This window comes from Halichoerus grypus, chromosome 7, assembly GCF_964656455.1.
Source record: "Halichoerus grypus chromosome 7, mHalGry1.hap1.1, whole genome shotgun sequence".
Lineage (NCBI taxonomy): Eukaryota > Metazoa > Chordata > Mammalia > Carnivora > Phocidae > Halichoerus > Halichoerus grypus.
The window spans coordinates 182,767-204,052 of record NC_135718.1 but is presented as its reverse complement, the minus strand read 5'-3'; the positions used below and the strand labels follow the sequence as shown (position 1 = coordinate 204,052).

Genomic DNA, 21,286 nt, shown 5'->3' with positions numbered 1-21,286 from the left:
AGATCTTACTGACATCTCCACCTCTAATCCACCACCATGCGGGTCATTCCAGCCTCCGGCCCTCGCTGGTCTGTAAATGTCAATTCTAACAGTGAGAACTCTGGATTCAGAAACATTTTGATGACAAAAACCTAGTTCCTTTATAGTTTTAGTTATCTGTTTCATCTGGCTGAGTTTTAGTAGTTTGTGGTTTTCAGAGAATTGGTCCATCTCTTCTAAGTTGTTGAATTTATGAGTTTAAAGTTGTCCATAGTATTTCTCTCTTATCCTTCCAATGGCTGTTGCATCTGTTGGTATATCACTTTTTCTTTTTTTTAATTTTTTTTTTAAAGATTTTATTTATTTATTTGAGAGAGAGAATGAGATAGAGAGAGCATGAGAGGGGGGAGGGTCGGAGGGAGAAGCAGGCTCCCCGCTGAGCAGGGAGCCCGATGCGGGACTCGATCCCGGGACTCCAGGATCATGACCTGAGCCGAAGGCAGTCACTTAACCAACTGAGCCACCCAGGCGCCCCCGGTATATCACTTTTTCTATTCTGGGTATTGATTTGGGTCATTTTTTATTTTTGTTAATCTTGCTAGAGGTTTATTTTATTTTTATTTTTTTCAAAAAACCAGCTTTTTGTTTCATTAATTTTTAAAATTGTTTTCCTGTTTTTAACTTCATTCATTTCTGATTTTATCTTTATTATTTCTTTCCTTATGCATACTTTGGCTTTATTTAGCTTTTATCTCCCTAGATTTTTGAGATCACAATTTAGCTTATGGATTTGAGATCTTTCCTCTCATGTAAATATTAAGCACTGTAAACTTCCCTTTTAGCATTTCTTTAGCTGTATCCCCCAAATGTTGATATGTCGTTTTCATTTTCATTCACTTCTTTGTATTTTTAAAATTTCCCTTGAGACTTCATCATTGACCCATGGATTATTTAGAAGTGTGTTTAATTTTCAAGTGTTTGCAGATTTTTCTGTTATCTTTCTGTTACTGAGTTCTTGTTTGAATCTATTATGGTCAGAAAATATATTCTGTATGATTTAAATTCTTTTAAGTTTGTTAAGGTTTGTTTTATGACCTAAGATACAAATTTTGGTGAATGTCCCATGTATGTGAAACAAATGTGTATTCTACTTTTGTTGCGTGGAGTGTTCTGCAGATGTGAATTAGATCCATTGGTTGATGGTGTTCAGTTCTTCCAGATCTTGCTGATTTTATCTCCAGTAGTTCTGTCAATTGTTGTGAGAGACATCTTGAAGTCTCCAAGTAGAATTGTGGATTTGTCCATTTCTTTTTTCAGCTTTATCCATTTTTGCTTCATATATTTTGAAGTTCTATAGTTTGGCACATACACATTTAGGATTGTTCTATCTTTTTGGTGGATTCATCCTTTTTATTATTATGTAATGTCCCCTATTCTTCCTAGTAATTTTCTTTTATCTGAAATTTTTCTCTGATATCAATATAGCCACTCCTGCCGAAATTCACTTTGCCAACCTTAACCCTAACCCTAACCCTAACCCAAGCAGGGAGCCCGATGTGGGGCTCGATCCCAGGACCCTGGGATCATGACCCGAGCCTAAGGCAGCTGCCCAACTGACTGAGCCACCCAGGCGCCCCCAACATCTGCCTTTTAATTTGTGTATTTAGAACATTTACATCTAAGTTATTACTAATGTTTTAGGGCTTATATCTGCCATTTACTTTTTGTTTCCTATTTGTTCCCCTGTTTTCATGTATCTGTTTCTTTTCCCCTTCTCTCTCTATGAGTTATGTGAACATTTTTCAGACTTCTATTTTGATGTATTTATAATGTTTTTGAGTTTTGTATAATTTTTTTATTGGTTACCTTATATGTAACTTATATATGATACTGTATGTAACTTATAACAGGCTTCTGGTGTTGCCATGTTAACACTTCAAGTGAAATATAGAAACCTTACTTATATTTAGTTTTTTTTTTACCCTCCTACTTTAAACATAGAACTGTCTGGAGTATTTCTTCTGTATTCACTGAGCACCACTTCAGGTGGTGTTGTAACATAAAATGTGATTAAAGAAATTCACAAAGTGAAGGATAATCTATTACGGTCACTTCTAGTTTTACCCATTTCATTGTTCTTCTTTCCTTTCTGAAAGTCCCATCTTTTTGTAATCATTTGCTTTCTGATTGGAGGGTTTTCTTTAGCCATTATGTAACAGTATGTCTTCTAGCAAGAAGTTCTCTTATTTTCCTTCATTTGAGGTTGTCTTTATTTCCCCATAATTTCTGCAGGATAGTTTCACAGACGTAGCATACAAGCTTGACACACCCTCTCTTTCAACTCTTAAAAACAGGTCTTCCATTACCTACTGGTCTCCATTTTAGATGAGAAATTTGCTATCATTCAAATTGGTTTTCCTTTATTGATAATGTATTGTTTTTCTTTGTCTGCTTTTAGGATTTTTTTTAATTCTTAGTTTTCAGAATTTTACTTATGATGTGGTTTGGTGTGAATTTCTTTGGGTTTATCCTGTTTGGAGTTTGCTCAACTTCCTGAATCTGTAAGTTTATGTCTTGGGAAGTTTTCGGTTTCTTCACATTCTTTTCTCTCCTCTCCTTCCTAGATCTCCAATGATAGAAATATTATCTCTTTTGTTATTGTCCCAGAGGTCTCTGAGGCTGTATTAATTTTTTTGTCTATTTTCTCTCTGTTGTTTACATAAGTAAATTCTATTTATTTGTCTTCAGTTTGACGGATGCTGTCCTCTGGCATTTCCATTCTATTCTTGAGTCCATTGGGTGAGTTTTTTTAAAAAAGATTTTATTTATTTATTTGAGAGAGAGAGAGAGAGAGAGAGAGAGAGTGGATGAACAGGGGGAGGGGCAGAGGGAGAGGGAGAAATGACTCCCTGCTGAGCAGGGAGCCCAATGTGGGACTCGATCCCAGGACCCTGAGATCACGACCTGAGCCAAAGGCAGACACTTCACTGACTAAGCCACCCAGGGGCCCCCTTTTAGTGAGTTTAAAAAAAAGTCAGTTGTATTTTTAGTTCTATAATTTCCATTTGGTTCTTTAAAAGGATAACAGCTTTATTGAGAATATAACTCATACACCACAGATGTATCCTTTAAAAGTGTATAATCCAGTAGTTTTTAGTATACTCAGAATTATATCACACTCACCACTGGCTGATTTCAGAACATTTTCATCTCCCCAAAGGAAACCCCATACCTATTAGCAGTCATTTCCAATTTTCTCCTCCTTCCAGCCCCTGGCAAACACTAATTCACTTTCTCTGTCTGTGGATTTGCCCAATCAGGACATTTTATATAAATGGAATCCTACATGTGGTCTTTTCTGTCTGACACTTAGCATACTGTTTCCAAGGTTCATTCCACTGTTGCAGGTGTCAGACCTTCCTTCCTTTCAACGGCTGAATATGTTCTGTGTTGTGGATAGACCACATTTTTTTATCCATTCATCAATTGATGTACATTTAGCTTGTTTCTATTTTTTGTTTATTATGAATAATGCTGCTATGAACATTTATATACAGGTTTTTGTGTGGACATAACTTAATTTCTCTTTGATATGTACCTAGGAGTGGAATTGCTGGGTTAACATTATGAATAACTGCCAAACTGTTTTCCAAAGTGGCTGCACCATTTTCCAATCTCATGAATGTTCCAATTTTTCCACACCCTCATGAGTAGTTCATTTTTATAACTTCTATTTCTTTGCTGAGATTTTCTGTTTTTTTTCCCATTCGTTTCAAAAGAGTTTGCAATTTACTGTGGAAGCATCTTTTATGAAGACTACTTTAAAATCCTTGGCAGATAGTTCTGAGATCAACTTCACCTTGTATCAGTTCATTGTATTTTATCATCAAATTGTTGTTTTCCTGATTTTTCATATGATGGATGATTTTCACTTGTATTCTGGACTGTGATGTTGGGAGACCCTTCCATGTCAGCAGGTAGTCATCCTGTTTAGGTTCAGAGTATAGGTTCTGTCCTTTTGCGGCTTTAGGTCCAATGACAGTTCAGTTTTTAGGGGCCTTGAAAGGCTATCCTGGGCTGTCTCATTCTTTTGGTGCTGTGGGGCTTCCACTCAGTCCCTGCTGGTCCCCAGAAGTCTGGTGTCACTGTGTCACTGTCTGTGGTGGGGAGCCAAGCCTACTGGGCCTGGGTGGAGGGCAGAGACACAGGGCTTTGTTGCTGCGGCTGTGGGCAGATTGGACCACCTGTCTGACTGTGGGGTCTGAGTAAAGCTACTCTGTCAGCAGTTATCAGTGTGGGAGGAAACCCACAGCCTGGGCCCCTCGCTCATACCTGGCAATGCTCAGGGCTGCCAAGGCCATTGGTTGCTCTGCTCAGAGACAGAGAGACAGACCCCTGATAGGTTCTGGAAAGGCCCTCACTGTCCCCATTGGTTCCTGGAGGCCATTGGGGGCTCCTACTTCTGTATATTTGACTCTTGACTGTAATCTCTGTGTTGCCCCAGTTGAGCGGCTGGAGCTGGTTGAGCCCTCGGGGTCACAGGGCCATGAAGACAATTCTCTGGGCCTTGGGACTGGGGAATCTTCTCTTCACTCTCAGGGCAGTCCCCATTGGTAAGTTTCTCCTTCCCTCATCCATGGAAGCTTCTGGAGGCAGTGGTTCTGTAGAGCCTGAGACCCTGGGGGGTGGGGGTCTTCTGCTACGACCAGCTGTCTGTCTGGCTCTTGCTCAGCCCAGAGGTGGATGGGTCATCCTGGGGCAAGTGGGCATGTGGGTTCCAAAGTGTGTATCCCTGGAGGCTCTTGTTCTAACAAAGACTGAGCAGATCAAATTCCAGGGTGAACGCAGGGTGCAGGGCTGGGTCAGAGCCTGGATGGAATGAGGGGACATGGCTAGTGTCAGGTCCCAGTGATCCCCATGGACAGGAGGTGTTGATGGGTCCTGCAGAGGGGCTGCTCCATCCCCTTTCCCTGGGGCTGGGTGGCTGGTGGGGGAGTGGAAAGCCAGCTGTACGTGGCAGTGAGGGTGACCATTCAGCTTGTGCTGGGACATGGAAGAGAGACACAGTTCCAGGGAGTCGCAGTAGCAAGGTGGGGGGCACAGGGGTGTGGGATGCTGCTGGGTCCAGAAACCAAGAGGCAGAATCATGGGCAGTAAGCTGTAGAGAGGGGGTTCTGCCAGATGGAACAGCACGGAAAGGCTGGTAGTGAGAGAGCAAGCCCCTGGGGGGGGGGGACTGCATATAGTAACATGGGGCCTCTGACTGGGTGAGTGATAGTGTTGGTGTCAGAGAGTGTGTGTGGGTGTGTGCATGCATGTGAGTCGCACAGGGAGACGCACAGGGGAGACGGGAGAGGGTAGCAGTGTCCAGTGCCCTGGAAACTGAGGGAAGAGCATTTCACTGGGCAGGCTGATCCCTGGCCCAGCCCAGGTGGCCTCAGAGCTGGACAGTAGGGGCACCCCAGGTGGTGGTGGCAGGAACCTGTGGGCAGTGATGCCATCCGTGGGAGTGGTGTAGGAAAACCGGAGGGGATCCCGTTTTGTGTTCGAGATGCAGACCCATGCACAGGTTGGAAGGGGATGAGGAGGCTCTGGGGGATGTAGCAGAGATGTACCAGTGATGAATGAAGACCCTCAGGGGTCAGTGAGAGCGGTGGGGAGAGGGACATGCCTTCCTCTGGATCTGTGTGCGGGAGTCTGCCCTCTGTCTCCTCCCTCTGTGAGTCCAGGATGGGCCCGGGAGGTGGTCTGGGGTGGCCCAGGCTGGGACAGAGACTTCTCCGTGACTGCTGTTGTGTTTCTCCAGCACCAGCCCAGGAAGGGCTGGTGAGAATCGGGGATCAAGGGGCTGTGATGGGGAGGGGCTGTGCAGGAAAAACCAGGGTGCAGAGGCCTAGAAGGGGTGTGGTTCGGGAAATACATCCTGGTCCTGGTGAGGTGGTCCATTTGGTCCTGGTCCCGGGAGCTGCCGAGACCTGAAACCCGAGGAGGCCGCCTGGGAGAGCGGAACTGGAAGGACAGGCCGCTGGCTGGGGGTGGGGTAGAGGTGAGCAGGGAGTGGAGAGTGGTGGGGTGCGTGTGGTGGGCCACAGGCCCGCCAGTGGAAGGGGGGAAATAATGATTGGGAGGCGCAGTGGGGTGGTGGGAAGAGCAGCCCCAGTTCCAGGCAGCAGAGGACAAGGGACTTCCTTGCCTGGGGGGTGGGGTCACCTACATCGTAGGGCGCCCCAGAGGGCTTCGGAGGGGAGCGGAGGACATGGTTGGGGGGAGGGGGACTGTGGAGGCAAGGACGCAGGGCTGCGTGGGGGCAGTGGGCAGGTCTCTGTGTGACCCCACCCCGTCACCTTTCTGGACTGCCCGTACTGGGGGGTCAGGGGACCTGACTTTGTGCTGAGGCCTCGCAGCAAGACCTTGGAAGTGGCCGTGGGCAAACGCAGGCGTCTTTATACCTCCCAGCTGCAGCCGGCTCTCCCCCCACCCGCACAAAGACGGTTCCGGGCCCCTCTGAGGCTGGCCTGTCCTTCTGTAGGCGGACCAGGCGACCTGAGGCTGGCGTACAGACACAGTTCCTGCGACGGAGTGGTGCTGGTCCGCCACAAGGGGCAGTGGGGACACGTGTGCAACCAGGAGTGGACGTTGGCGGAGGCATCCGTGGTCTGCAGGCAGCTGGGCTGTGGACATGCTGTGGGTGCCCCCAAGTACGTCCCGTTGCCCGGGGAGATGGTGCGGCCCTGGCTCCACAATGTGTCCTGCAGGGGTGACGAGCTTTCCTTCTGGGAGTGCGGCCTCGGGGCTTGGACTCGGAGCGAGTGCCCTCAGGAGTGGGTGGCGGTTGCTCTGTGTGCAAGTAAGTCCGAGCAGGAGGAAGCTGGGGAGGGGGAAGAGGGTAGGCCTGGGGGAGGGGGGAGGAGAGAGGGTCTGGGGGGCACTCCTTACTGGGCATGGGAACCATCCCCACCTGTAAAGCTTTCCAGCCTCTCATGACTCTTTCATTCCTTCTGTTAGCAGTCCCAACAAGTGCTTATTTGCAAGGCACTATTCTGGGTGCTGGGGACGCAGCTGTGAATAAATCAGACAAAAATCCTGCTGCATGGAGCCTGTACTCTCCTAGGGGGAAACAGAGTAAATAAAGAAGTACAACAGCAATGTGGGAATGTGGAGAAGCGGGAAACGGACAGACGGGTGGGGGCTAGGGACCACCCTGTCTTCTAGACACCTGAGGGTGCCTGTCGGTGTTTAACATTAGGTATTTAAACATGATTTCAAAAATGATGAGGAGGCAAATGCTTTCCCTTTGAGGTCTATCTTGAGGGTCTTCTGCTGTCTCTGGGCACTTGTGAACTTGTGAGGCGCCCCATAGCCTCCTGTCTGTGAAGCTGACCCACTACATGGTTAATGGGGCCCAGTATAAAGAGAAAATGCAGGGACCCTTGTTCAAAACAACAAGATTTTCAAGACAGTGACAGCAGAGTATTAAGCCAGGCACAGGTCCCTCTGAGGGGTGGGGGGGAGGGCTTTGTGACTGGCTGCTCTCAGAAAGGGCCTTCTGGACCCTCTGGAAGGAGCAGGGTTGGTTGCAGCCTCTGATCCAGGCCCAGCGTAGGGACTGCCACACCCAAATGGAGTCTGGTCATCGAGACAGGCCAGAGGCTCTGAGTGGCCATGCGGCCAGCAGAGTCCCCACCTTCTGTCACGTGGGCCTGTGCTTCTCAGATGGCACCTTCCGGGAGATCCGGCTGGTAAAGGGCCGCAGCCCCTGCTCTGGACTCCCCGAGATCAGGAATGTGAATGGGGTGGATCGCCTCTGCGGCCTGCATGAGGAGGAGGCCATGGTGTTCTGCCGGGAGCTGGGGTGTGGGCCTGTGCTTCAGGCCCCCCGCCAAGACGTGGGGGTCGTCAGGAAGTACATGACGTGCAGGGGCACTGAGCCCACCATCCGGAACTGCAGACTCAACAATAATCTCCGCAGTGGTTGTGACTTCCAGCAGGACGCGGAGGTCGTCTGCTCAGGTGAGGCCCCACGCGCGGCCCGCCTGAGTCTCAGGGCGCACACCCCTGGGGAAGGAGCTGCTGGGAGTGGTCTCAGCTCTCGCAGACCCATCTCCTCCTGACACCCGGGCAGCTTGGTGTCTCAGATGGATTAGGCATGGGCTGGACAGGTGAGGGCAGGCACTGTGACCATCTGGCGTTCTCTAGCTCACAGAGGCCCGGAGGTGAGAGCACAGGAGGCGCTCTTGGGTGGCTCACCATGTGCCTCACCAGATCCCCTGTGTGTGAGTCCCCGCAGAGGTGTCCTGGCTCAGAACCCCGGGGCCAGCTGGGGTCCTGGCTGTCCTGCAGCATCTGCGCTGGTTGAGCTGTGATTGTCGCCTCACAACATGAGTCAGCTGGCTGGTGGTTGCCCCCTCCCAGTCCTGTCTCAGATGGGCAAGTGAGTTGGCCCTCATAGATCCTGCCTGTGTTCTGGGAATTAGGAAAGGCTAAAGTGAGGTGGATGGGCCACCTTCCTTGGTGCCCCCAAGAAGGCAGTGATCTGGGCCGGAGGGGTGCCTTGACCTGGCTTCCAAGACTATACAGGGTCTTGATGCCCCTGCCCTGGGCAGGCAGAGGCTGTGTGACACCTGCGGGCACCTGGAGGAGGTGACTCTGACCTCTGATCTCAGGGAAGTGACCAGGGACTCCTGCTCTGTTCTAGGTGGAGGGTGTATGGGCTATCAGTTTCTGCCCAGGGTTTGCAGACCCACTGCCTGGTTACAGATTGTCTACCCTGGCTGGAGCCTCCTGTGGCCCAGGGAGGTGGCTGAATTGTTCACCTGAGAACACTCATCCCTAACTGAGAGTTTGTGTCCTCCCCCAGGACACATGGAAGCCCGGTTGGAGGGCGGTGAGCACCCGTGTGCCGGGCGTCTGGAAGTGAGGCGTGGCCTGAGCTGGGGCACTGTCTGTGACGCTGACCTGGACCAGGCAACGGCTCACGTCGTGTGCCGGGAGCTGCAGTGCGGCTCGGCTGTGTCCACTCCCGGGGGCGCCCACTTCGGCCAGGGTTCTGGGCCTGTGTGGACACAGGCCTTCCATTGTGCAGGCAATGAGTCTCTGCTGTTCCACTGCCCCCGGGGGCCTGGGCACCAGTGTGGGCACCGCCAGGATGCCGGGCTCAGGTGCTCAGGTGAGGCTGGGAGGGTAGCCTCAGGTAGACTTCCCTGCCAGCCTCCCTTGGTGACTCCCTCTGGGGTCTCTAAAGTAGGCTCATAAAGGTGCCTCTGGCCAGAAGGGCGTGTTCCTGGTTGAGGAAGTGTTGCTTCTGTGGGTTGAGGGGGAGGAGAGGCTTGTGCCCCCCGCCGTGGCTACACCATAGTCTGTGGGCACATCTGCAGAGGCAGGATCTGGATGCTGAGGCTGAGGTAGGGAGGGAGCTAGTGAGGCAAGGGCATGGCTGTGGCCAGCGCACTGGGTGCAAAGAAAAGAAGCTGGTCTGTGGCTGAGGGGGACGCTGACTCCCACTCCCCTCTTCAGAGTTCCGGCTGGTTAACGGCAGCAGCAGCTGTGAGGGGCGCGTGGAGCTCCAAGTGCAGGGGGCCTGGGCACCCCTCTGTGCTGCCCACTGGGACTTAGCAGATGCCACCGTCCTCTGCCACCAGCTCAACTGCGGTAGTGCGGAGGCCACACCCCGAGGAGGCCACTTTGGGAACGGGGATGCTCCCATCTGGCCTGATGTGTTTCACTGTGTGGGGACAGAACCCTATTTGTGGAATTGCCCAGTAAGCACCCTGGGGGCCGGGGCCTGTGCGCTGGGAAACGCGGCTGCAGCGGTCTGCTCAGGTGGGTCCGCAAGAGCTGCGGGCTGAGGGAGGCTGGGAGTGGGCGGGGTTCTGCTGGGAGCTGGGGGTTGTCTCCCCCTGACCCCTTGTCCCTGCGTGCGTCCTCCCCAGGTCTCCTCCACGCCCTGCGGCTGAGGGACGGACAGAGCCGCTGCGATGGCCGCGCGGAGGTCTCCCTGGACGGGGTGTGGGGCCGCGTCCTGGACGACGCGTGGGACCTGAGCGGCGCCCGCGTGGTGTGCAGGCAGCTGGGGTGCGGACAGGCTGACCGGGCCTACGACGCTCCTGCGCCCAGGCGCGGGGCGGTCCCGGTGGGGCTGAGCCGCGCGCGCTGTCGGGGCACCGAGAACCGCCTGACCCAGTGCAACGTGTCCGCATCCCCGCTGGTACCCTCGGGGGCCTCGCGGGACGCGGGCGTCGTGTGCTCGGGTGAGTGAGTGCCCGCGCCGCCAGCCCCTAGCCCGCGGGCCGGCTGCCCTGACTCTGCGTGTCTCCGCAGGGAGCCGGCGGGTGCGGCTGGCCGCCGGGCCCCACCGCTGTGCGGGGCGCGTGGAGGTGCTGCACTGGGGCACGTGGGGCACCGTGTGTGACGACGGCTGGGACCTGCGGGACGCCCACGTGGTCTGCCGGCAGCTGGGCTGCGGCCAAGCCCTCCGCGCCCTGGGGGCCGCGCCCTTCGGTGCGGGGTCGGGGCGCATCTGGATGGACCAGCTGGGCTGCAGCGGCCACGAGTCTGCGCTGTGGCAGTGCCCGTCGGGGGGCTGGGGCCAGCAGGACTGCGGGCACAAGGAGGACGCCGGCGTCATCTGCTCAGGTCGGTCCTGTTAGTTGACTGTCTTCATGGGGCAGCTGGATATGGAATGGTCGCGCTGTCCTAGTGCATAACATCTCGCACACTTGCCTTCCACGGATTCCACTAACGTCTCTTCCCGGCATGGAGAGCTCCACGGTGTATTGGACAGCGTTCTCTTGCTCCAATGATGCTGCCGGCCAGAGCAACCTTACGCTGCCGGGGGTGGGGGCACGGGGAGGGGTGGACAGGAGACCCCGGTGGGGGGTGGGGTGGGGGGTGGACAGGAGACCCCGGAGGGGGGTGTGTGTGTGGGGTAGACAGGAGACCCTGGCGGGGGGGAGAAGGGGGGGTGGACAGGAGACCCCCGCGGTGGGGAGGGTGTGGGTCTGCTCAGATGGAGCTGGCGGTCCCGGACCAGCATTGCCTGGGGTCTGTCACCCCTGCTCACAGGCTCAGCTCACATTTGTGTGTGAGCTTTCTCTGTCTCAAACTCTTTGGACCCTTATTTCAGTGTTCTGGAGGACTTTTTCCAGAATGCTTAAAAGGTGGTGTATGAAAGCTTATGCATATCTGAGGCTCTTTATATTGGTAGTGTGTGGGTGTGGTCATTCCCGAGGGACAGAGTGTCATTTATTGGGGGGTGTGAGCCTGTGAGGGGTCTGCGCAGGGCTGCCCTCCATGACGGAGTTGAGCGTTCACTGTGCTTTCTTCTTACTGGTTTTGCTTTAGGAAAGTTTTCCTCATCTGATGTCTCAGATGATCGCTCTGTTTCAATCCTTGTGTGTCTTTCAATTTCAGCTCATTATTTTAGATCTTCCTTGTCCTTTTTATTCATTATTTTTTTGGGGGGGGCTCTGGTCTTTTCTCATATATTCTGGGGGAGTGTCTCTAGGTTTTGTATACATCACTGATTTGCTTGTGTGTCAACAAAAGTTCTTGGATGTGCATTTCAACTTGGCAAGTTTGCCTTCCTTCTTCTGTCTCAGGGGCTCCCTCAGGCAGCTGATCACTTGCTGACTGATAGGACTCTGCTGCTGGGAACTGGTTGTTGGCAGGGGTGGGGGACGCTCTGTTTCTGTTATGATTCAACGTGGAAGCAATGTTCCAAAAGCGAGAGCCAAAGCAGGCCAGGCATGTGTGTGACGCCCAGGCCTGGGACAGGCGTGGGTCACTCTTACCCCATTTGGTCAGTTGGCTGAAGTCCCAAGGCCAGCCCAGATTCAGGGGGTCAGCCCAGACTCATTTCAAGGGGTGTGGGCACAGCAGGATATCTTAGGGGCCACTTTGGTAATCTGTCATGGATGTACATCCTTCAAGCATTTTTTAAAAGCTTATTTAAATTTTAATTTGTTATGGCCCCATCACGTGCAATTCATATCCTGCAGAGGTATTTTTAATGTATTGTGGACTCTCATAACATAATTTTAAAGGATTGTCTAATGCTTTATTAGTGGTGATATTATGGTTTACTTAAGACATCTCAGTGTTGTTGGAGTTGCCCTGCTTGAGGGTAATGTGATGGTACTTGGGCCATGACCAGCCAGGGTTGATGCTCTCTGAACATGAAACTGCACTCATTCCTGTTTTTCAATTTTTTAAGTTTTTATAATCACTGCTACATTGATCATCTTGTGCACAAGGATTATTCTGTACTCTGTTTTTTTTAATTTAAATTCAATGAACATATATACTCCATTTTAGTTTGAGAGGTAGAGTTCAGTGATTCATCAGTCTTATATAACACCCAGTTGCTCATTCCATCACATGCCCTCCTAATACCCATCACCCAATTACCCCATCCCCCCACCCCCTTCCCCTCCAGCAACCCTCAGTTTGTTTCCTATAGTTAAGAGTCTCTTATGGTTTGTCTCTCTCTCTGATATTGTTTTGTTTTATTTTTTCCTCTCTTCCCTTATGTTCATCTATTTTGTTTCTTAAATTCCACATATGAGTGAGATCATATGATAATTGTCTTTCTCTGACTGACTTACTTTGCTTAGCAAAATACCCTCTAGTTCCATCCAGTTGTTGCAAATGGCAAGATTTCAATCTTTTTGGTGGCCAAGTAATATTCCATTGTAGATATGAACCACATCTTCTTTATCCATTCATCTGTCGATGGACATCTGGACTCTTTCCATAGTTTGGCTATTGTGGACATTGCTGCTATAAACATTGGGGTGCAGGTGCCCCTTTGGATCACTACATTTGTATCTTTGGGGTAAATACCCAGTAGTGCAATTGCTGGGTCATCGGATAGCTTTATTTTTAACTTTTTGAGGAACCTCCATACTGTTTTCCAGAGTGGCCGTGCCAGCTTGCATTCCCACTAACAGTGTAAGAGGGTTTCCCCTTTCTCCGCATCCTCGCCAACATTTGATGTTTCCTGACTTGTTAATTTTAGCCATTCTGACTGGTGTGAGGTGGTATCTCATTGTGGTCTTTATTTGTATTTCTCTGATGCCAATGATGTTGAACATTTTTTTCATGTGTCTGTTGACTATTTGTATGTCTTCTTTGGAGACATGTCTTTTCATGTCTTCTGCCCATTTCTTGACTGGATTATTTGTTCTTTGGGTTTTGAATTTGAGAAGTTCTTTATAGATCTTAGATACTAGCCCTTTGTCTTATACGTCATTTGCAAATATCTTCTCCCATTCCGTGGGTTGTCTTTTGGTTTTGTTGACTGTTTCCTTTGCTGTGCAGGAGCTTTTTATCTTGATGAAGTCCCAATAGTTCACTTTTTTCTTTGTTTCCCTTGCCTTTGGTGATGTGTCTTGAAAGAAGTCACTGTGGCCATTGTTGAAGAGGTTACTGCCTATGTTCTCCTCTAGGATTTTGATGGATTCTTGTCTCACATTTAGGTCTTTCATCCATTTTGAGTTTATCTTTGTGTATGGTGTAAGGAAATGATCCAGTTTCATTCTTCTGCTTGTGGCTGTCCAGTTTTCCCAATACCATATGTTGAAGAGACTGTCTTTTTCTTTTTTCTTTTTTTTTTTAAAGATTTTTTATTTATTTGACAGAGAGAGAGACAGTGAGAGAGGGAACACAAGCAGGGGGACTGGGAGAGGGAGAAGCAGGCCTCCTGTGGAGCAGGGAGCCCAATGCAGGGCTCGATCCCAGGACCCTGGGATCATGACCTGAGCCGAAGGCAGACGCTTAACGACTGAGCCACCCAGGCGTCCCTAGACTGTCTTTTTTCTATTGGATATTCTTTCCTGCTATGTTGAAGATTAGTTGACCACAGAGTTAAGGGTCGATTTCTGGGTTCTCTATTCTGTTCCATTGATCTATGTGTCTGTTTTTGTCCCAGTACCATACTGTCTTGATGATCACAGCTTTGTAATACAGCTTGAAGTCTAGAACTGTGATGCCCCTAGCTTTGGTTTTCTTTTTCCACATTCCCCTGGCTACTTGGGGTCTTTTCTGGTTCCATACAAATTTTAGGATTATTTGTTTCAGCTCTGAGAAAAAACTTGATAGTATTTTGATAAGGATTGTATTGAACGCATAGATCGCTTTGGGTAGCATAGACATTTTAACAGTGTTTGTTCTTCCAATCCATGAGCATGGAATGTTTTTCCATTTCCTTGCGTATTCCTCAATTTCTTTCATGAGTGTTTTATACTTTTCAGAGTACAGATCTTTTACCTCTCTGGTTAGGTTTATTCCTAGGTATCTTATGGTTTTTGGTGTCATTGTAAATGAGATTGACTCCTTAATTTCTCTTTCTTCTGTCTCATTGTTAGTGTATAGAACTGCAACTGACTTCTGTGCATTCATTGTATATCCTGCCACTTTGCTGAATTCCTAGCAATGAGTTCTAGCAATTTTGCGGTGGAGTCTTTTGGGTTTTCCACATAGAGTATCATGTCGTCTGCAAAGAGTGAGAGTTTGACTTCTTCTTTGCCGATTTGGATGCCTCTTATTTCTTTTTGTTGTCTGATTGCTGAGGCTAGGACTTCTAATACTATGTTGAATAGCAGTGGTGATAGTGGGCATCCCTGCCGTGTTCCTGACCTTAGGGGAAAAGCGCTCAGGTTTTCCCCATTGAGAATGATATTCACTGTGGACTTTTCATATGTGGCTTTTATGATATTGAGGTATGTTCCCTCCTTACACTGTGAAGAGTTTTAATCAAAAAAGGATGCTAGGGTGCCTGGGTGGCTCAGTTGGTTAAGCCACTGCCTTCGGCTCAGGTCATGATCCTGGAGTCCTGGGATCGAGTCCCGCATCGGGCTCCCTGCTCAGCAGGGAGTCTGCTTCTCCCTCTGACCCTCCCCCTTCTCATGCTATCTCATCTCATTCTCTCTCTCAAATAAATAAATAAAATCTTTAAAAAAAAAAAAAAAAAAAAGGATGCTATACTTTGTCAAATGCTTTTTCTGCATCTATTGAGAGGACATATGGTTCTTTTCCTTTGTTTTATTAATATAGTGTATCACATTGATTGATTTGTGGATATTGAACCACCCTTGCAGCCCAGTAATAAATCCCACTTGGTTGTGGTGAATAATTGTTTTAATGTACTGTTGCAGGGAATGATCCAAATCTTTTGGTACCAGCTGAGACCTGATTTGTGACCCAGTATGTGATCTATTCTGGAGAATGTTTCATGTGCATTTGAGAAGAATGTGTATTCTGTTGCTTTAGGATGGAATGCTCTGAATATATTGTTAAGTCCATCTGGTCCAGTGTGTCACTCAAAGCCCTTGTTTCTTTGTTGATCTTCTGCTTAGATGATTTGTCCATTGCGGTGAATGGGGTGTTAAAGTCCTCTACTATTATTGTATTATTATTGATGTATTTCTTTAATTTTGTTATTTACTGGTTTATATAATTGGCTGCTCCAATGTTAGGGGCATAGATATTTACAATTGTTAGATCTTCTTGTTGGATAGACCCTTTAAGTAGGATATAGTGTCCTTCCTCATGTCTTATTAGTCTTTGGTTTTAAAATCTAATTTGTCTGATATAAGGATTGTTACCCCAGCTTTCTTTTAATGTTCATTAGCATGATACATGTTTTCCACCCTTCGCTTTCAACCTGGAGGTGTCTTTAGGTCTAAAATGAGTCTCTTGCAGACAGCATATCATGGGTCTTGCTTTTTTATCCAATCTAATACCCTGTGTCTTTTGATTGGGGCATTTCATTTAGCTCATTTACATTCAGAGTAACTATTGAAATATATGAATTTAGGGCCATTGTACTACCTATAAAATCCCTGTTTCTGTATATTGTCTCTGTTCTTTTCTGGTCTTTGTTACTTTCGGGCTCTCTCTTTGCTTAAAGGATCCCCTTTAATATTTCTTGCAGGGCTGGTTTAGTGATCACAAATTCTTTTAGTTTCTGTTTGTCCTGGAGGATTTTTTTTTTTATCTTTCCTTGTATTCTGAATGAAGCCTTGGTGGATAAAGTATTCTTGGCTGCATATTTTTCTCATTTAGCACCTGGATTATTCTGTATTTTGAATGATTTCCAAAGATGGATTTCTGGATAATTAGCTGACACCTGCTAAGACATTACAGCTGGGGATTAAATCTGGTCACCTGAGGTTAACTGCTACCTACATCCCTGGGGTGGAGATTGTCATGGGGATGCGTGATTGATTTAAGGTTCATGCCAGGGGCTCCCTGGGTTAGATGTCCCAAGCAGCACTGATGCCGGTGCTGGGACCCTCTCATTTTGGCCTTCTCCTTTGGAGATTTCCCCTGGCCTGACTGCTCTTGTCTTCTAGGGTCAGTGGCTCTGAGGCTGCGAGGTGGCATCCACCACTGTGCTGGGTGGCTGGATGTGTTCTACAATGGGACGTGGGGCGCCGTGTGCAGTAATGCCCTGAAGGACATCTCCTTGTCCATCATCTGCAAGCAGCTCGGCTGTGGGGAGCAAGGCTGGCTAGAGAACAGGCCCGTCCACACTGGCTCCGGCACCTCCTGGGTGGACAACATCGAGTGCCGCAGGCTGAGAAACTCCACGCTGTGGCAGTGCCCCTCGGCACCATGGTACCCACATTCCTGCACCCCTGGAGAGGAGGTCTGGATCACCTGTGCAGGTGGGATGCTGGTGGTTTCTGACAAGCCACCCATCCATGATTCAGGGCCGGGGGGTCATGTGGGTTCTACAAACTGCATTCTGAAGCTTTTCAGGGCATTTACAGTGGGATGGTGCCTACTTAATCCAATAGGATTGTCAGAGAAAATGACACAGGATTCCAGGGAGACCCTCAACTGCTCATCCACCCACAGCTGCCCAGGTACCCTTCTGTCCATCTCCCTGTCCACTCTTCATCTTGGTCCTGCCCTGCAGTGACCACAGCCCCCTTTTCCAGAGGAGGGTATGCTGCGTGTGCGTGGGGGCAAGGACAACTGCTCTGGCCGCGTGGAGCTCTGGCATGCTGGCTTCTGGGGCACCATCTGTGATGATTCCTGGGACCTGGCAGACGCAGAGGTTGTGTGCCGCCAGCTGGGCTGTGGCCCGGCTGTGGGTGCCCTTGTGGGGGCCGCCTTCGGGCCAGGCTCGGGGCCTGTGTGGCTGGATGAGGTGGGGTGCCGTGGCAGCGAGGCATCCTTGTGGAGCTGTCCCGCAGAGCCATGGGGACTCGGAGACTGTGGGCACAAGGAGGATGCAGGCGTGCACTGCTCCCGTGAGTGGGCAGGGGGTAGCGGGACAGGCGGGGTGGGAGGGTTTGTTGGGGGCTGGGGAGGGGTTGCCAGAAGGGTTCCTCCGAGTATCCCCACAGAACCTGGCTTCCTCTGGCTGCCTCTGTGGTTGTCCCATGACATGTTGGCTCAGGCTGAGTGGGGCTGGGACACTTCCCTGAGGGTCTGGGTAAGGGTCTAGCTGCCCAGGGCTGTGGCTGCCTCCCCTACTTTGCCCTCAGATCCTTCCTATTTCTCTTGCAGGTGACAGGGGAACCATGGCCTTGCCACCAGCACTGGCATGGACATCGGGTAGTGTGCTCTCCCTCAGGGCTCAGCTCATGCTCTCGTCTGGCCCCAACTCAGAGGGGCCCTACAATGGGTTCTGCACAGAGGGGTGCCCTGGAGTCTCCTGTGGGTGCCAAGGCTCCAGTCAGCCCCTACTTAGGCTGGTCGGGCCAAGGTCAGGAGGACCAGGACCACCCCCTCCTTCAAGGAAAACGGCTGTGCATCCTCCTCTGTGGAGAGCCATTGGGAGGGACAGCAGGCCCAGGCCCTGCCCAGCAACTTCTCTGGGGTCTTTCTTTTACCAACTGGGGGGTTTGACCTGGGAACACTGTGGCCTCCCTTCTGGCCCCCTCCCTCCTGACCCTTGCCCTATGACCTCGGGGCTATCTCTGGGGGAGGAGCACAAGGCCATCTCTCCTCTGGGTGCCTACCCCCTCCCTGAGAGCCTCAGGTGGTCCAGACCCAAGGTCACAATACCCCAGGCACACAGGCACACAAGGGAGACCCCGCCTCTCACTGTCCCCACAGGCCCTCCCCTGGCCCCTCCATCTGCCCTCAAGGCCGAGAACCTGCCCATGACGTTTTGCCTTGTCCTCAGCACCCTTCTGGTCATTGTCTCCCTGGTCCTGGGAGTGCAGTGGTACCGTGGCAGAACCCGCAAGGGTAGGTGGGTGTGGTTGGGGAGGTGAACACAAGGCTCGGGATGGGGAGGCTGGGGGCACACACTCTGAGACCCCAGCCCATCACAGGCCCCTTCTGTCCTGGTAACTGCTCTGCATGCCCGGTCCCACCTGGACCCCCACTGCATGGCGACTTCTCAGTGACACTCTTGGACCCTGGGGACTCAGGGGATCCTGGGCCTTGCTTTGCTTCTGAAGGGTGGCCTGGGTGTGAGAACAAGTCCCCAGTGGTGTCCTGATTCCTCAGGCCATCTGTGTGGTGGGGCTAACCAGCCCTGGGTGTCCGGGGAGGCATGTGGCCCCTTGTGGGGGATGTTGCTCTTGGTGGGCGACTGCAGCAGAAGGGCCAGGTTGCATGCATGGGAGACCCCACAGGGCCAGCAGACAGGAGGTCAGTTGGGGGCTGGGGAGGGGTTGCCAGACTGTGGGGAGTGTCTCTTCTAGAGGGCTCTGGTGTGGCTTTTGCAGGTTCCAGAATGTTGGGGAGTCTGCCCTCGGAAGGTGTTTATGAGGACATCGGAGCTGTCCCCATGGGGGAGAAAGACGAGGGGCCCAGAGTGTCCCAGAACCTGGCCCTGGAGGAGGAGTATGATGATGCTGGGGAGCCAGAGCTGGGCCCTGAGGAGGAGGAGGAAGAGGAGGAGGCGCCCCTGAGCCCCACCGGTGTGCACCTCTGTGCCTTGGTGTCTGTCCTGCTGTCCCTTCTGTACTGCGCCTATGCCCGGGGCTCTGCTCTGGCCAGTGCCTACATTTAAAGACCCTGAGAGCCATCAGCCCATGTGTCCATGACCCTCACTCCTGCGTCACAGGCTTGGATGTCAGGAAATTCGGCCGTCCCTTCAAAGTTGCTCCTTAGACAGGAATCTTCTTGTGGGTGGATGTGGAGTTTAGGGAGGGTCCTGGAGTTTTCTTTGGGTTTCTTTTCATGGCTGCCCACAGGGCCCTTCTAGTACCTTGTCCTGGCCGGCTGCAGGGAGCCTGAGCAGACAGGGTGGGAGGCGATGCAGTGTGACCCTGGCTCACCCACTCTAGTCCTTGTCTGACCTTCTGGCTTCAAGTGACACACCAGGGCCCAGAAGTCAGGAGGGCTCTGAGCGATGGCCAAGGGGCCCAGTGCACATCTCTCTCCTTAAACGCAGGTGGGGCTCCTTGCAGCCTCGGCCCCAAAGCTCAGGCTGAGATGGAAGACACAGTGTGCCCTAGGACGTGATGACAGTGAGCTGGCCATGGGGGACATCAGTGAGACCAAAGCAGGGAGAGAGCCCAGGCCCTGGAGGGCTTTCATTGTCCTCATTTCAAAAGGAGATGTCATTAAAGTCCCTTTGAACCCACTCATTCATGCATTAATTCATCTCAGAAACATTCCTCAGACCGCCCCCCCTCAGCCCAGGTTCTGTTCTCAGCTACCCCCTCTTCACCCTGGTCCGATGTGGGCGCGTGTTTTCAACATTCTGCACCCACAGCTTCTTGCCCACGTGGTTTTCCTGTGCGCATCGGGATGGGGGCCCCTGACGAACCAACTCCTGGGTGCCCCTTTTCACATCCACAGAGGGTGCTGGAACCGGCCCAGGTGCTCCGTTGTGCCAGAGTCCCCAGTACTCACAGAGGGACCCAGCCCTTTGTGACCACACCCACACTGGCTACAGCCTTTCCACCTCCCTTCCGTCCCCACCCTACCCTCACTCTCTGCATCCTGCCATCTCCACTCTGACCATGCCCACCTGACCACACCCTCCCCACCCCACCCTCACACCCTGCATCCTGCCACCGCCACTCTGACCACGCCCCTGACCACACCCACCTGGCCACACCCTCACACCCTGCATCCCTGACCACCGCCACTCTGACCACGCCCTGACCACGCCCACCTGACCACACTTTCCCCACCCCACCCTTACACCCTGCATCCCTGACCACCGCCACTCTGACCACGCCCTGACCACGCCCACCTGACCACACCTTCCCCACCCCACCCTCACACCCTGCATCCCTGACCACCGCCACTCTGACCACGCCCTGACCACGCCCACCTGACCACACCTTCCCCACCCCATCCTCACACCCTTCCTCACACCCTCCTTCCCTGACCACACCCACCCTGACCACAGCCTGGTCACCCTCACACTGGATATCCCTGGGCCTGGGGGGTGGGGGAAGGTGTGCGGCAGGAGTGCGTCCCCTGGGGTCAGGAGGGAGAGAAGGGAGCTGGGAGGAAGTGGGGTGGGGGTCTGGGCATGGGACAGGGGTCTGGAAGACGCATGGGGAGCAGAGTAAGGGTGTCAGCCAAGCAGCCAGAGCGGTTGGGACTTAGAGGAAGTGTGCAGGACCCCTCTATCTGTGCTGCCCTTCCCCAAAGCATAGTGCTCCGCTCCTGCCCCAGGCACCCGGACCGTGCCCCCTTCATGGCTGTGTGCTGAGCTTTTTCCCGGTGGCCCCCAGTCCTTTCAGTGCATTTGTAGGGTATTGATTAGGCTTCTTGTGAGGGAAGAGCATGGGGGGACCCACTTGAGGCAGCTGCAGGTCCCTGAGCCCTGAGCTGGGGGTGCAGCTCAGAGCAGGTGCAGGCTGTGGCTCGGGAGGTGCTGGGGCTGCTGCGCAGAGGGTCCTGCTGACCGGGTCCTCCTGCCCTCCCTGGAAATCCTCGTCTCCCTCCAGACTCTCCTCACCTCCTCCATGCTGGTCTGAAAACCTGAGCTGCCCTCTCGAAAACTGGTCATCTGGCAAATCTTTTGGAAAGCAACCATTATTGATCTTATTCTGTTTATAAAACAATACACGTTTATTATTGTAAATTTAAAAACTCATAGAACAAAGAAAGAGAATGGAAAACACTTGTTCTACACTCAGAAATGAATCCCTCAGCATCCTGGTTTATATCCATGAGAACCTTTCTTTGCACTGATGTGTAGATATGAGCATGATTTACGAGGTGCGTGGTCTATGGGTCCTGTGTGTTTCCCGCCTGACCTGTGCGGTCATCGTTTGCAGGGGGGTGGAGCACTCTCCCTACCCAGGTGGCTGTGAGGCGTGGCCCTTCCTCCTTCCAGGTGAATGTGCTGCTCTCCACAGGGCTCTGGGTTCCAAGA

At 51.6% G+C, this 21,286-nt stretch overlaps 1 protein-coding gene across 3 annotated transcripts in view; it reads left to right on the top strand.

Annotated features, from left to right (window-relative positions):
- Positions 1-21,076, top strand: part of SCART1 (scavenger receptor family member expressed on T cells 1) — a 94,697-nt gene extending 73,621 nt beyond the window's left edge. For 2 of the 3 annotated variants that reach the window (XM_078076925.1, XM_078076924.1), the window contains exons 3-14: positions 6,509-6,826; positions 7,693-7,989; positions 8,837-9,145; positions 9,493-9,798; positions 9,909-10,226; positions 10,297-10,611; positions 16,332-16,646; positions 16,779-16,847; positions 16,923-17,237; positions 17,497-17,544; positions 18,049-18,183; positions 18,669-21,076. In XM_078076925.1, coding sequence (XP_077933051.1) covers positions 6,700-6,826; positions 7,693-7,989; positions 8,837-9,145; positions 9,493-9,798; positions 9,909-10,226; positions 10,297-10,611; positions 16,332-16,646; positions 16,779-16,847; positions 16,923-17,237; positions 17,497-17,544; positions 18,049-18,183; positions 18,669-18,955 — 2,841 coding nt within the window. In that variant the 5' untranslated portion in view covers positions 6,509-6,699 and the 3' untranslated portion in view covers positions 18,956-21,076. Of the gene's footprint in view, positions 1-4,423; positions 4,593-6,508; positions 6,827-7,692; positions 7,990-8,836; positions 9,146-9,492; positions 9,799-9,908; positions 10,227-10,296; positions 10,612-16,331; positions 16,647-16,778; positions 16,848-16,922; positions 17,238-17,496; positions 17,545-18,048; positions 18,184-18,668 lie in introns of those variants that run through there. The other variant, XM_036094095.2, reaches the window with a different exon arrangement.
- Positions 21,077-21,286: the final 210 nt, after the last annotated feature.